The 14,724-nt window shown below is 37.5% G+C and overlaps 2 protein-coding genes across 7 annotated transcripts in view; both read right to left on the bottom strand.

Moving 5' to 3' along the window:
* Positions 1–14,724, bottom strand: part of LOC139176037 (mothers against decapentaplegic homolog 7-like) — a 211,195-nt gene that overhangs the window by 107,025 nt on the left and 89,446 nt on the right. Inside the window, exons 4-5 of one of the 6 annotated variants that reach the window (XR_011565856.1) lie at positions 11,728–11,901; positions 8,428–8,564 (exon numbers count right to left, since the gene is read on the bottom strand). The exons of 3 other annotated variants lie outside the window; for them this stretch is intronic. Coding sequence is in view for 1 of the 3 variants with exons in the window: in XM_019963123.2 (XP_019818682.2) it covers positions 8,501–8,564 (64 nt within the window). In the remaining 2 variants the exon portion in view is untranslated. Of the gene's footprint in view, positions 1–8,352; positions 8,565–11,727; positions 11,902–14,724 lie in introns of those variants that run through there. 2 more of the 6 variants (XR_011565853.1, XM_019963123.2) reach the window with 2 other exon arrangements.
* NRIP1 (nuclear receptor interacting protein 1) lies at positions 1,310–8,359 on the bottom strand. The gene has a single exon (XM_070786392.1). It carries the CDS (start codon positions 8,207–8,209, stop codon positions 4,739–4,741), a length of 3,471 nt encoding a protein of 1,156 aa, XP_070642493.1. The 5' UTR covers positions 8,210–8,359; the 3' UTR covers positions 1,310–4,738.

The raw sequence follows: 14,724 nt of genomic DNA, 5'->3' as shown, positions 1-14,724 counted from the left end.
AGATGGAATTTTTAGTATGCTGTAAACATTATTATGCCAACCAATTTGAGAAATCTAGTAGTGAATTAATGCTAAATGAGGTCAACAGATTTCCTCCACCAAGCATTAAAAGGTGCTAGTGTCAGATACTTCTTAAGCTTGATGGAATAAACGAAAAATGGCATGCTTAACATTTAAAACCTATTTTCTATTACCAAATGGGTCATTTGGTGACAGCAGTGGTAGGGAAAAAAGAAAAAGAACTTTTTCAAAATTATTTCTTTGTAAAGGAGAGTTCTACATTAAGAAGCTTGAAATAGAACTTGGCATAGTGTGGGTGATCATAATTTGATTAGATTATTAAAAGTCATTCGCACTAATTTATAGTCAGGAAGAATTACTAACTGGGGTGGTTTTTATTACATGATGTACTTATTATGCCTTTTCACTGTTTAAATCAATAAACAAAACATGGCTATGCATCTCTGGTTCTGATGACAGTGTCTGTACAGACAGCAGGGCATAACTTTTCAACATTTTAATTATGTAGACCGGTTATATGTATTTCCATTGCTTGGATATTATTTTAGACAATGTTTATAAACTTGTTAGGGAGGAGCTGCAAAATTTTCAGATTTTAATTTGAAATTTTAATAGGCCTATTTTAGTGTCAGAAAATACAGATTCATCTCTGGGAAAATTATTATTAATGTATTTGTAAAAGTAACTTCCCTCCCCCAAGGTCATCCATTCACAAGTATAGAGGTTTTTCCCCTTTTTCTAAATAAACTGATGTCTATTACTTACTATGCACATACATTGCTTATCACTCTCAACTCATTACCTATATACATATATTAACAGCATATAGTTATTTGATATATACATGTGTACATACACATATTCATTTTTGCAAAATGTTTGAAGACTTTTATTTAGAAAAAATTTAATGCCCATTGAAACTTGGATAAAAACCTAGTAACATCTTATCTTACAACAAGTTTGTATCAAATCAACTTTATTTTTGAATACTGTACAAGTTTTTCCCACTTTAAAAATCCATGATGACCATCCAGTTACACAAGAAACAGAACCAAGGGTGGGTAGGCTAGGCTGTGAGCCGATGGTCTTCCGAGCTATGCTTCCACTGCCCTGTCTCACATTAACTCTAAGACCATCTTCTTTTTTTTTTTTTCTTTATCTTTCCAAGAATGGCAAAGCATTCTTGAAGACTTGCTATTCTCATGACCAGAGACTTTTTATGTTTACGAAAAATCTGAAAATCAGAGAGAGCCCAAAAAGTAACAATCATTTCAAACCAGAGACCATGAATTTTTTCCTTCATTTATTCAAAGTCACTGCAGGAAGTAAACACTAAAGATTAAAAAACAAAACAAAAAAATTCACACTGCAGTATGTACAATTTCATGACATCACATGAAGAAATTAAATTTCTAATAAAAATGACAAATTATATTACTGAGCAGATTGCATCAAAATTGGTTGTGTAAACCCCAGAATTCATACCATGAATGGTAGTGTGCCTGTATTCCAGTATACTGGAACACTCCTGGTATATGTTTCCAACGGGATTAAAAAATTCATGAAAGTAGTTGTGTGAACTCTTTACTTTGAAAAGTGGTTGACTTGATTTAAAAAGTTTTAAGACCCTTGGATTCAAAGCATTCTTCCACAAAGCTTAAACCACAGAAGTCGTGTCCAGAAATGGAATACTGTTATGTTGGGATGAACATCTGATCTGACTTGTTAAGACATTTTACCAAATGCACAGATGCACAGGGTCCCCCATGCACTTTTCATGCAGCAGGTAATCACAACTTAAATAAAAGGCTTATTCTATACATTTGTCCAGACTTGCAACTGTATACATACATGCACAATTTTTAAACCTGTCCGATTATATTTACACTTGTACATGGAATATACAGAAACCAAAGAGATTAAAAGGCTTTTCTGTTGTATTAGAACAATACAAAATATGTATTTTTTCATTAAGGAAATCACTATTTACATCACCTTTAAAAACCAATTTTAACATCTTCATGTAACAAGTCAATATATATATATATACATATTATATATATATATATATATAAAATATATACTCTCACCAGTTTACTCTTCTGTAAGATGCAGCAGAGAGCAAACAGGTAACGCTACCTTACTGATGTCAATGAGAGCTGTAGTACCCTTTCACAAGTGACTTTGTTGGGAAGAAATTGTCTAGATATCTAAAATAGTCCTTGAAAATGTGTGTATGTGCATCCTTGCATCTACATATGCATAAACGAAGTGCATTTAGGGATGTATGCCCTTTCTCGGCACTCTTCTTTAAGATCACACTAAACTCACATCGGGGACATACTCTAGTATCAGAACAGCCTTCTCATGGTCAGGTTTATCTATACACGACATACCTTCATTTCTTTGCTGACAATATCCACCACCAAAAAACAACCAACCGACCAACCAAAGGAATGGAAAAAAAAAAAAAAAACAGTGTTGGCCCTTGATCTTCTTTTTCCTGACCTAAACTTCACTCCCTTGTAAAAGCCCATTTTCCCCTAACCAAGGGGGAACATTGGTAATTTTTCTAGCATACTTCTAAGGCTCTAGAACTTTCATAATGGCAGGAAAAAAAAATGACTTGTTTAAAAGCTTATATAGTGTAGACAGTAAGACTGTCACAGAATAAAGATGGGATGCAGATGAATATCTTCACTGGCCAGTGGAATTTTCATGACATAGCATAATATTCACTCCTATTATTTTTTAATATATTCAGTAACTATTTACAAATCATTCTGAGAAAAAAATAATCATTTAGGGTTTTAGATCATATTAGGAAATAACGCCCATTTTTAATATAAAAATCTTAGAAACAACTTCAAGTAGAACAATTTCAAATGGATTTCCTTCTAATTAATAGTTGATTATATAACAGTTTTTTGGTAGGTCAGTTGCTACCTGGGTTCACAATTAAAACCAAATCTAACTGGTGAATGAACTGTGGATGCTAAAAAATGAACTGAAAAACATGGATGTGTTTCAAGACAGAAACCCCATGTGGTTCAATAATAAATTAAGTTCTTCTAAGAAAACATCAATGTTTACTTTTAATCACTATTTTAAAATAACAGATCTGATGGAGTGACTGTACAACTCTGCCGTGTATATGTGCCCTTTACTTTTTTGTTTAAGCAATCTGAGTTTAGTGCCTTTCTTGGGTGTGAAATATATATTTTCATCTTTGTCAGCACTGTTCTTAGGACAATGGTTTTCACAGAAGTTAAGGATGTATTCAGGAGGAGTTGCCAAACCATCCTGGAATCACCTGAGTTTGGTAAGTGGCCCTATTATTCCATCCCTAAGGCTAATTAAGTAGATGTTACTCATTAGAACACACAAGTAATCACATATTTTTCCTGAGATGTTGAGCCAGATATGAAAGTTGTCCCCTCCACCCAATTTTTTTTTTTGTCATAAAAAGGATTCGGAACCCGATTTCCAAAGACATAACAGTAATAATATGAAGTACAATATTGCAAATTTTGAGTTGACGTGTGACTATATTGGGGAAAATATAGGCATCAAATAGTTTGTTTACAATCCTGTTTTCTGAGAAAAGTCATAAGCAGTGGTTTCAATTTTCAAAATCCAAATTTCAGTGTGCAGAAGAAACACCTAGGGAGTGTATTAAGATGCAGAAGGAAGACTCCCAGGTCCACTCAGTAGAGAATTCTTGTTCGGTAGGTCGGAGCTGCTGCCTGGGAATCTGCATTTTAAATCAAGTGCTCTGGATGGTGCTAACGCAGGTGGTCTGAGTCCAGCTTTAAGAAACCCTGGTCGTCAGACTCACAGGTACCACAGAAATGGTGAGAAGTGGCTTTTATAAGACATGGTGAAAACTGTCCAAAGAAAAGCCATTTTGCTTGTTAAAAACAACTTATTTCAGTTATTTAGGAAACCATCTGAAGATAAATGTTAACCTTCCTAATTCTGTAAAAGGACGAATATTAATTTAGTAAAGTAGTTAAAATACAAAAATGGAAATCTGCCTTTTTTTAAGATCTATCAAACTTCCACCAATTGTAATCAATTTTTACCAAGTAGTACAAGGTTTAAAGAAATACACAATATTGAAAAGGATTGGGGAAGGGAAGACACATTGAGGAATCACAAAACCCCTTTCAAGAGTCAAAAATAATTTTCTTTTTAGCAAAAGTGAAAAATGTAAGCATATATTTTTCTAATTTGTTTTGGAATTGAATGAGAAATGAAACAGCACTAGGTTTTTTAATTCAATAATTACCCTTTAAAGAGTTATTATTTAATACTGTGGACTTTAAAAAACGTGTTATGTAGGTTGCTTCTGAAAAGCAAAATCAAGTACACTAATAAAGGCAGCAATGCATTAATCTGCTGGATGGAGATTTATATTTTAATTTATGCCTATTATCTGTGATTAAAAAAAGAATTATCATTCATGGGCTACTCACAGTTGTTGTCTGATGCATACAGAAGGTGTCAACCAACCAATTGCTAGTTCAGCAGCTTCCTCATGACATTTAACATGAAGCAAAAAGTAGTCTGCATATTTAAACATCACCATTAACCAATACTTTTCAAAATGAAAAAGTTTCAATTATACCATGCTTTTCTCAAATCATGCGCTTATTTATACAGATCTCAAGTTCATTAGTTTTAAAAAGATCCAAAGTTGGATGGCAGGTCCATTTTATTCTGATTCCTTTTTTATTGTTAGCATGTTTCCCAGAAGTCCATAAACTTCTCCGTTTGCGCTGTGTGGGCGAGAAGCATTATTTCCCATATGGCTATTATAAGTGCTCCTTAAATTAAAGAAAGAAGCTTTAGTTTCTGCAGGAGGAAGTAACTCTTCTTTGATTGTAACCTGTGAGATACTTTCAGCAGATGAAGGCTCCCTCCACATGTCCCTGTCCTGTGTTTCTCGACTGGTAACAGAACTGCCTCCTTTCTGGAGCATGTAATAGAGTATTGGGTTAGTTTTGGTCAGTCTCGGAGAGTCTTTCTCATACTCATTCTTGTCCACATCTGTGATAACCCACTTAATGGGTCCCTTCTCACTGGGCATGGAACACCCATTCACAAGCCCAGCTTCTGGTCTAGACCCTGTGCAGCCCAAGTGCTCAGGGAAAGGAGGACTCCGGGGGGCCTTTCCGACACCTGGGTATGGAAATGTCCTGCTGACCATGCAACTGCCGGGCTGAGTGGCACCGCACATCAGTCCGTTTAGAGAAGCAATGCTGAATTCAGGCTTGCTGTTGGTCACACTGTTTCTGTGTCCTTTCTTTTTACTGTCAGCCACAGAGTTACTCCTGTGCTGAGACAAATCTCTCACACAGTTTTCTGAGAGAAGCAGCTGTTTCAGGACATTGAAGCTTTTGCTCTCTCTGGTCCAATTCCTGGGTTCACTTTCGCTGGCTGAACCATGACTGGCAGGATGCTTAAACTCAAGATCACTTCTGCTAAGTTTCAGCTCTTGCTGGTTAAGCAAGGACCCGTACAGCACCTCCGGAGCACTGTGACTGTTTGCAGCATCGACTATGTTATTTTTCATCTTTTTAAAGGGGTTTTCTAACGGCTCGGTGTAAAGCTTCCTTTTCTTAGGGACCATGCAAAGGTTCTTCGATTCTACAAGTGTCAGTTCACTATTTCTGTGACTGCTGTCCAGCTCATCAGCCAGGTGACTGTCCTGATTTTGTCTCAGCAATCGACTCAGCAGACCATTCTTTGAGAAAGAAAAATCCTGAGGTGAGCCAGGCTCTGGTTTCAAGTCCTCGGATGTTGGTAAGGCAGGTGCACTTCTCTGCATGGGAGGTGCCATCCCTAAGAAGGGGGCTCCCGGAGCCTCATGGCTCAAGTGCGTGCCCGTGGCATGCGGATGCAAGTCATCACAAGGCTCAGATTTTATTTTCACCATCAATATTTGTTCACTTAAAGCTCTATCTGTATGTTCCTGAGTGCTCTCATCTCTTAAGGGCATCTTCTCTTTCTTTTCAGTCTTCCCTTTGTTGGGATTTCCCAGCAGTAACTGGAGGACGGTGCGCCTTTCAAGCAGATTTTCTATTTCAGACCCAGAAAGTCCTGGTTCAGGACCTATTGTGTGACTGCCGAATGCTTTCTTCTCTTCAACTGCACTTGTTTTATTGGCTAGCAGAGGGCTATTCAGTCTATCAATCATACCTGGAGGTTTATCTGTGTTTACACTCAGCAGCTGTTTACTGGGTCTCTGCTCTTCCCCTGACACGGAAGACTGCATTCCACATTGCGCTAAATTTTGTAACAGTTTACTGGCACTGAACGTGGCCGAGTTTTGTGCACCTTCATTGTGGATGGCTTTCTCCCCCTGCGATTCTTTGCTTTTTGTAAGGTCCATCAGGTGGTTCGAGGCGGTATTCGCTGGCTTTTCAGGCTGGGGACCACAGGCATATGGTGGGGAATTCCATTTGATGACCAGAGAGTGTTGGGAAAGGTTGATGGGAGAGTCGGCTTTGGTGGATGCAAGCAATGGAGGAGTGCTCACGGGAGTAGTCCTGTTGGTGCTGGGGCTTTCTATTACAGACGTCCGGGTGTAATTCTGTGTGCTGAACTTTGTCTCATCGCTGTGTGCTTCCTGAGGGCTGCCGTTTCTTTCCATGTTTTCTTCATTCTTATGGCCAAGCAGCAACTGAAGAAGGGTTACTTTCTGGTGCGAATTTAGCTTAGAATTCTTTGAGGTATCTTGATCTTCTTTGACGTCAACTTCGGGGACTTTTGGATCCCAAGTGTTTAGCAAGGACTGAGTTAAGTTATCCAGAGAAACAGGCTGGTCGGGTTCGGGTTTTTCTATCCGGTGTTTGCAAGACAAGTCTATGGGAACACAGTTGGAGTAAGAACTTTCATCGCCACTGCTCTCATCGGTGAAACTAGGATTGGGATCTGAGTAGTCATCAATAGTCGTAGGTGTGCTGCTCTCCTCAAAAATGCTTCCTCTCTCACTGTGACTGTGTCCGTTCATCGGCTTAGGTATGGTCTGGCTTTTAAGAAGATGTAAAAGCAAACTGTTATTAGCAGCCTGTTTTATATTGTTTCTTTCCAGGGAGTTCTTATAGCCTGCATTTTTGGGGGAAGAAGGGACAATACCCACTGGATTCTGAAATGCTGTACTTTTGCTAGCCATTAGTTTGTTTGATGATGTTCTTGCCTGACCATTAAGATGGCCTGATATGCCTTTTGAGAGCTGGAAACTGCCCATGTCCTTCTGGCCATTTTCTTGTAATCTGGCCATGGCAGCAAGTCTTTCGCTTGCTGCCTGATTTGCATTTTGTGTCTTTAAAGCATGTTCTCGAGAATACTGCTGTAAATGGGCTTCACTGGAGAGAAGTAGTGCTAGTTGGCTACAGGCAACACTGGGTTTGGGTGAAGTGGCAGGACTAGCCCTTTTCTCCACCATGCTTGCGACAGCCTGTAATCTTGCAGCACATGACAAGGGTTCGCTCACGACCTTTGTTCCGCTCTGCCCAACGTGATGAGGTGACTCTATGAACCTGTCTCTGATAAGGGTTTTCGTGACATCAGGGATGTTGGTATCGGGCTTTTGATCTTTAGCCTTGCTTTTCTTCAACAGAGTTTTTAAGTGACTTGATGCAACCCCATAGCACCTTAAATCTTTCTCCACTTTTAAAGAATTATGACTCAGGGCGTATCCTTGCTCCTTGAGGCTCTGCCTGATTTGTTGTGACAGGGCAACAGTCTGCAGCCTAGAGCTGAAAGACTGAAGCAGAGAGGCCAGTACCTTGCTGTCCTGTTTGCCTTTAGGCGCACTGTCAGCCATGCCAGCCAGCAGAGCCTCCTTCTTTACGTTTAAATTTACGATGGAATCAGACAGCCTCTTCCGCTTTGCTGCGTTCCAGTCCTCAGAAGACTGCAAGAGTCTGGCTTTTTTGAGGTGCAGCATGCCAGATCCCTGATACGTGTGTGTGCTGAGAACTGGACCATTACGCTGACAGGTGGGAAACGCGCTACCAGAAATGTTAAAGTTCTGATCGTCTTCATTACGCCCGGCAGACGCTTTGTCGACGGCAGTACCTGACCCCTCTGCTGCCTGATGCATTAGTAATCCTTCTAGGTAAGTTAGAACAATAGAATCCTGGTGCACATCAGAGCCCAGCTCTTCTCCATGAGTCATGTTCAATAGAAGTGTTCACGAGGGCTTGGTTTCTATTCACTTTGAGGAATGGTTTTCTGCAGGGGAGTGAGATCTAACTTTAGTGAGTGACTGTTGGTTTATCACCTTCCACAGTAATTAGACAGAGGTATACGGTTCCATTCTGACCAGGATTACTGCTGGCTGGCAATGATGAGACAAAAGATAGGCAGGCTATGACGCAGTCTGACCTCAGAGCTGGCAACTCCCAAATAAGAAACAGCAGCAGAATTCCTCTACACACAGAGCTGAGGTGGCAAGCAGACAAAATCCTCAGTGAATATACTGCTTTTCCTTCTTCATCTTCTGTTCCCCAGTAAATGCAAATATCAGTGTTCTAAAAAATAAATAGAAAATAGTTAAGAAGATGAATTAGAATTATGCTATGATACCTATAGGCAAAAAAATACAGCACTTGTAAGTGTCTATGTGTGTGTGTGTGTGTGTGTGTATATATATATATATATATACACACATATATACAATATACATATGTATGCATTACAGAGCTTCCTTATTAATTTATTATCATTCCTATTAAATTGGAAATCTCTACTGGAAATCCTATGGATTAATCCATATTGTTAAAAATATCTAATCAGTTAGAGAAAATACTTTAATGTTCTGTAACTGTCTTACAAAGCCCACCAAGTTTTTGAATTTTCATAAACACTTTTCTGCAGTGGTATGAATGGCAAGTTTCTTCTACAGCACCACAGCTCTATGAGGGGCTGGAATGAGCTTCCTTTCATTACTAGGAGCTTTGGAAGGAACAAGAGAAGTGTGAAAAAAGGAAAAGAGATCCTTGTGATGTGGACTCATCAAATGAGTTTGATGTGGGGTTGAGCATCAAAAGAATTGGCGCTTTTGAACTGTGGTATTGCAGAAGACTCTTGAGAGTCTCTTGGACTGCAAGGAGATCCAACCAGTCCATCCTAAAGGAGATCAGTCTTGGGTGTTCATTGGAAGAACTGATGCTGAAGCTGAATACTTCCAGTACTCTGGCCACCTGATGTGACTCATTGGAAAAGACCCTGATGCTGGGAAATATTGAAGGCAGGAGGAGAAGGAGAGGACAGAAGATGAGATGGTTGGATGGCATCACTGACTCAATGGACATGAGTTTGAGTAAACTCCGGGAGTTGGTGATGGACAGGGAGGCCTGGCGTGCTGTGGTCCATGGGGTCACAGACAGCCAGACACGACTGAGAGACTGAATTGAACTCAATTAGGGTACTTGCAACATTTTTAGCTTAGAAAATATGATTGTGTGCTCAGTCCTGTCTTACTCTTTGCAAGCCCATGGACTGTATAGCCTGTCAGGCTCTTCTGTCCATGGAATGTTCCAGGCCAGAATACGGGAGTGGGTTGTCATTTCCTACTCCAGGGGATCTTCCTGACCCAGGGATCAAATCCACGTCTCTTGCATTGGTAAGTGGATTCTTTATCACTGAGCCACCCTGAAAGCCTTGTAACACATAAAAGACTATGTGTATACACTTTACCCTGTAGAAAATTGGACAGGAAACAAATTTAGGATAGAACTGAAGAGGAATAATTGCTTCTGGAAAACTCTAAGTGGTTACTTTTCATTAATTTCTTTGAAAAGAAAATTCTATAAACAGCACCGATCACATGAAGCAAGCAAGATCAAGAACTTTTCATAGAAACCTGTATTTTCAACATTTTAAGGTTAAAATAATTTGATTTAAAGCTAGTATTAACCTGGCATTTTCTTTTTGTGGAAAGGTAAGCACATTATTTTCGAATCACCAACATATGGCTGGCTTGCTTGATTTTATACATGTTACTTAACACTGCCAGGTGCTGCGCTCTACCTGAGTATAGTCAACTACAAATAACTCAGCGTCAACACACATTTAAAAATTAGGTTTCTTTGGAGATTTACAAGCAACATATTTAGCAACTAGAATATTTTATAAAATGCTGTGATTCATTGCCTTGTCAGTGAACCTAATGGTTTATTTTTAACTTCAATAGCGATTTTATTAGAGCTTGTATACATGTCGTTTTTAAAATAGTCAACACTCTCTTCATAAACAAAATAAGGAAGAAACTTGACTTTGTATGGCAAATACTTAAGTGATTTCTGTGGAAAGGGAACAGAATCATCCAAAACATCTGGTTTATGGAAGGTAATAAGGACCAAACAAAGGGGGAGTAAAAGTACTGAGGGGCAGAAGAAAACAGGAAAAAACAAAAACAAAAACAAATGAAGGATTCACAAATTTTGCAACTCTCAAAAGCTTTAGAAGGAAAAATTTAGTTTAGAAACTAACATATTAATATATTAATACCTTCTTTAAGCATTAGGTTGGTAGCAATGACAGGCAAAATGAAGATTTCTTTAAGGAACACTGAAAATACATACATATTTATATATGTGAATGGAGTAAAATAAAAAAACTACCCATTGATGAATTAGAAGCTGGATGAAGAACATCTGTTTTAACTTAGTTGCCATCTGTATAGTGTGATTCCATTAAATTTTTAGAAAAATATTTTCTGGTTTTAACAAAAAAATTAGTGTAACACTTACTATGCCAAGAAATGACTTAATTTTGATTTTAGAACTATCATTCTAAATCAAAATCAGCTCTTTATAATTTTAACAAATTCATTTAACCTTCAGTATACCAAGAATAATAGTCATCACCGTTTACTGTCTGGGTCCAATGAACATTTAATTACTATTTAAGTCAGTTTGTGAATAATTTACAGGACAATGAAAAACAACTTCACTAGAATTTTTCATGAGAATTTACAGAGAGCAAATCCAATTCTTAATATCTGTATTTTCCTGGTTTTGAAGGACAACATATCTGAAATGGGCAAGGCAGTTTGGAACTGATAGCTTAACTACTGTCACGCATGAACCTGTAAGTACCTTGTAAATACCGATTCTAGATTTCAAAAACATGTCTAAAAGGTTCTAGACTTCTTTTTGTATTTGTATCAATATAATTCACAATGTGTTAACTTTGGAAACTTTGACAACTCAAAAGTATGCTGAGGACAGGAGGACAGATATCTTCCTTGTTACAGAATTGCAAAATATTTTTTATTTTCAGATTTATTAATACCAATTATATCATTTCCATGTCATTTATTTTCTTCCAATTTCTTTTATTACACATCAGCCTTGTGTACTTGTCAACTTCTGAACTGTTTCAAAATATGTGGGTGTGTCAGCACCATAAAAGCAAGCCAGGGCAGGTGAGGTTCCTGTCACAAAATACTGAGTGATGAAGTCCTTGCTATTAAGCAACTAACTTAATACTGTAGGAGGAAAATACTGTATTTCCTTTTTGCTTTAGAACTATACTGTTATAGCGACTAGGTGAAGTGTTGGATATGTTAACTAATCTTACTTTGGTAATCATGTGCATAGCAAATCACATTATACCCCTTATAAAGTGTGATATATCAATTATATATTAAGCTGGGGGAGAAAAGAACTATACTGTTCACTCACTGACCCTTAGGTTTGAGAAAATTCATCTAGGATGCTGTCATCTGAAGACAGTGGTTGGAGATGTTGCTTATACACTCAATGTCACCATCATCAGTTGTGTCTGGAATGTTACTATCAGTCTCTGCATTCATCCACTAATTCATCTAATTGAAGCATCTTCGTAGGCCAACTTTCTTCTCTTTAACATTGGGGACAGAAAATAGAAAATACTGAATTCTCTACTATATTTGCTAAAAATTCAAAACAAAAAAAAACCAAAGATAGTCTCCAGACATTTTCTTTTTACATTCTTGTAAGATAATACAGTATTAATGGGCTATGCTATTAAAAAGTTGAAGATAATACAATAAAGATAACATTTCACTACTGCATTATCCTTTTAGGCACTTTCATTAAGTTCCTTTGGCTTATTATTTTAGTCTTTATATCCCACAGTTGGAAACAAATGATGAATTAATTTCCATAATCATAAAAGGTCAAAATGATGAAAGATGCATAGGAAAAAAACAATCATTAAGATTCCTTAGTATATGTTCGATTTATAAAAAGTTCTGATGAAAAGTGAAAGTTAAGTCACTTAGTTGTGTCGCGACTCTTTGCGGCCCCATGGACTGTAGCCCACCAGGCTCCTCCATCCATGGGATTCTCCAGGCAAGAATACTGGAGTGGGTTGCTATTGCCTTCTCCAGGGGATCTTCCCGACCTATGGATTGAACCCATGTCTCCCGCATTGCAGGCAGACGCTTTAACCTCTGAGCCACCAGGGAAGCCACATCAAAAGTTCTGATAGACACATGTTAATAGCAAGATACAATGTTTTTTCCTATTAAAAAACACATTCAGTGAAACTTTAAAAAAGAATAAAAGTCATGTAAAACAATCCTTCCCACCAAACAACTTCAAACTAAAACTGGGTCCAAAGAACCCTGATAGTATACCAAGGATTAATACATTTCAAGATAATTTAATAAAATTCATGTATAACCATTTACAGTATTAAAATTATAAATGAAATCTTTCTCTTATTAATTTAAAATTGTTTATAACCATAAAAAATCTCTTAAAAATTGAGATTTTACTCAATGTTCACTAGCATACAGTAAAACAATTATTGTCGTGGCAGGGCATAATTAAAAAATAATAATAAAATCAAACTAAACCATAAAAGAATTCCATGGAATCTTGGCCCTATGCATAGATAAATTTTTGTTTAGAGTTTTAATAGACAAAAGACAGTTGTAAATAATATGCACAGTAACAATTCCCAACTAGGTGTACTATTGATTCTCTGAAATAAAATATTTCCACTGAAGCACCGGTTTACATTTTCCATTTGAAAATTAAGCAAAGGGAAAGTTCACTGAATTTTTAAACACTTTTAAAAATGGTAAAATCCAAGTAAAAAGATTTTATTTTTATAAATGAAGAATAGTCTTTCTCTAGCTGTTTTTAAGGAAGGGATTCAGTATCTCATTTGCAATCAAATTCTCCATTAAAAACACATTTCAACGATTAACACCTATGAAGTCACTTCGTATCTATTTAAATGATATCTAATGAATACCTCATGACTTCCAACTGTTTTCATGAAATCTCCTCCAATTTCTTCTGCATTATCAAGTGACACCTCTTTGAGTATTGAATTTAAAGGTATTTCTGCAATGCCACTTTAATGAGCACTTGGATTCTTGGCTCAGGTTCCTGGAAATGCAGAAGGAATTGAAAGGCTACTCCTATTGGGTAATATTACCTAAATTTCACTGTAGATGATTTTGGCGATGAAATTTATACAAAAGGAAAGACAAACAGTAAGATGTTTCAGTAAGCATTAGAAGAAAAATATGTAAGTATTAAGACAATTGCAAAGCCCTAATTATTGAAACTTTTTATTTAAACAATAAAAAATCCAGGTAAATGATTCAGAGAACTCTTGGTGTTCTCCAAGGTCAGACTTTGAAAGAAAGTTTTAACAGTTGAACAGGGGGAAAAAAAAAAAAAAAAAACACAAGAAAAGCTTATCAAGAAGTTGTAACTCCAAACATTTTATGCAAATAGATGACATTAGCTTTATAAACCAAGGGTCAATGAAAAGATCAGTTCAGTTCAGTTGCTCAGTCCGAATCTTTGGGACCCATGAATCACAGCACGCCAGGCCTCCCTGTCCATCACCAACTCCCAGAGTTCACTCAAACTCATGTCCCATCGAGTCGGTGATGCCATCCAGCCATCTCATCCTCTGTCATCCCATTCTCCTCCTGCCCCCAATCCCTCCCAGCATCAGAGTCTTTTCCAATGAGTCAACTCTTTGCATGAGGTGGCCAAAGTACTGGAGTTTGAGCTTTAGCTTCAGTCCTTCCAATGAACACCCAGGACTGATCTCCTTTAGGATGGACTGGTTGGATCTCCTTGCAGTCCAAGGGACTCTCAAGAGTCTTCTCCAACACCACAGTTCAAAAGCATCAATTCTTTGGCGCTCAGCTTTCTTCACAGTCCAACTCTCACATCCATACATGACCACTGGAAAAACCATAGCCTTGACTAGAAGGACCTTTGTTGGCAAAGTAATGTCTCTGCTTTTGAATATGCTATCTAGGTTGGTCATAACTTTCCTTCCAAGGAGGAAGCATCTTTTAATTTCATGGCTTCAGTCACCATCTGCAGTGATTTTGGAGCCCCAAAAAATAAAGTCTGCCACGGTTTCCACTGTTTCTCCATCTATTTGCCATGAAGTGATGAGACCAGATGCCATGATCTTCGTTTTCTGAATGTTGAGCTTTAAGCCAACTTTTTCACTCTCCTCTTTAGCGTATATAAAATCCAACACTTAGTATCACAGAACAAGAAAAAAAGGTACAATTTCAAATAACGGTCCTGGGATGTCACTGAAAGGTGAAAACTACAGTGTATCTTCCGTCATAAATTAAAAGCTTTTGGGAAAAAATTTAAAAAATAAAATAAATGCTCAATTATTGCCATTTTATAGCTGGGAATAATAATGGGC

Source organism: Bos indicus, chromosome 1 (assembly GCF_029378745.1).
Source record: "Bos indicus isolate NIAB-ARS_2022 breed Sahiwal x Tharparkar chromosome 1, NIAB-ARS_B.indTharparkar_mat_pri_1.0, whole genome shotgun sequence".
Lineage (NCBI taxonomy): Eukaryota > Metazoa > Chordata > Mammalia > Artiodactyla > Bovidae > Bos > Bos indicus.
The sequence above is the reverse complement of the archived record's forward strand: the minus strand, read 5'-3'. Positions and strand labels throughout refer to the sequence as shown.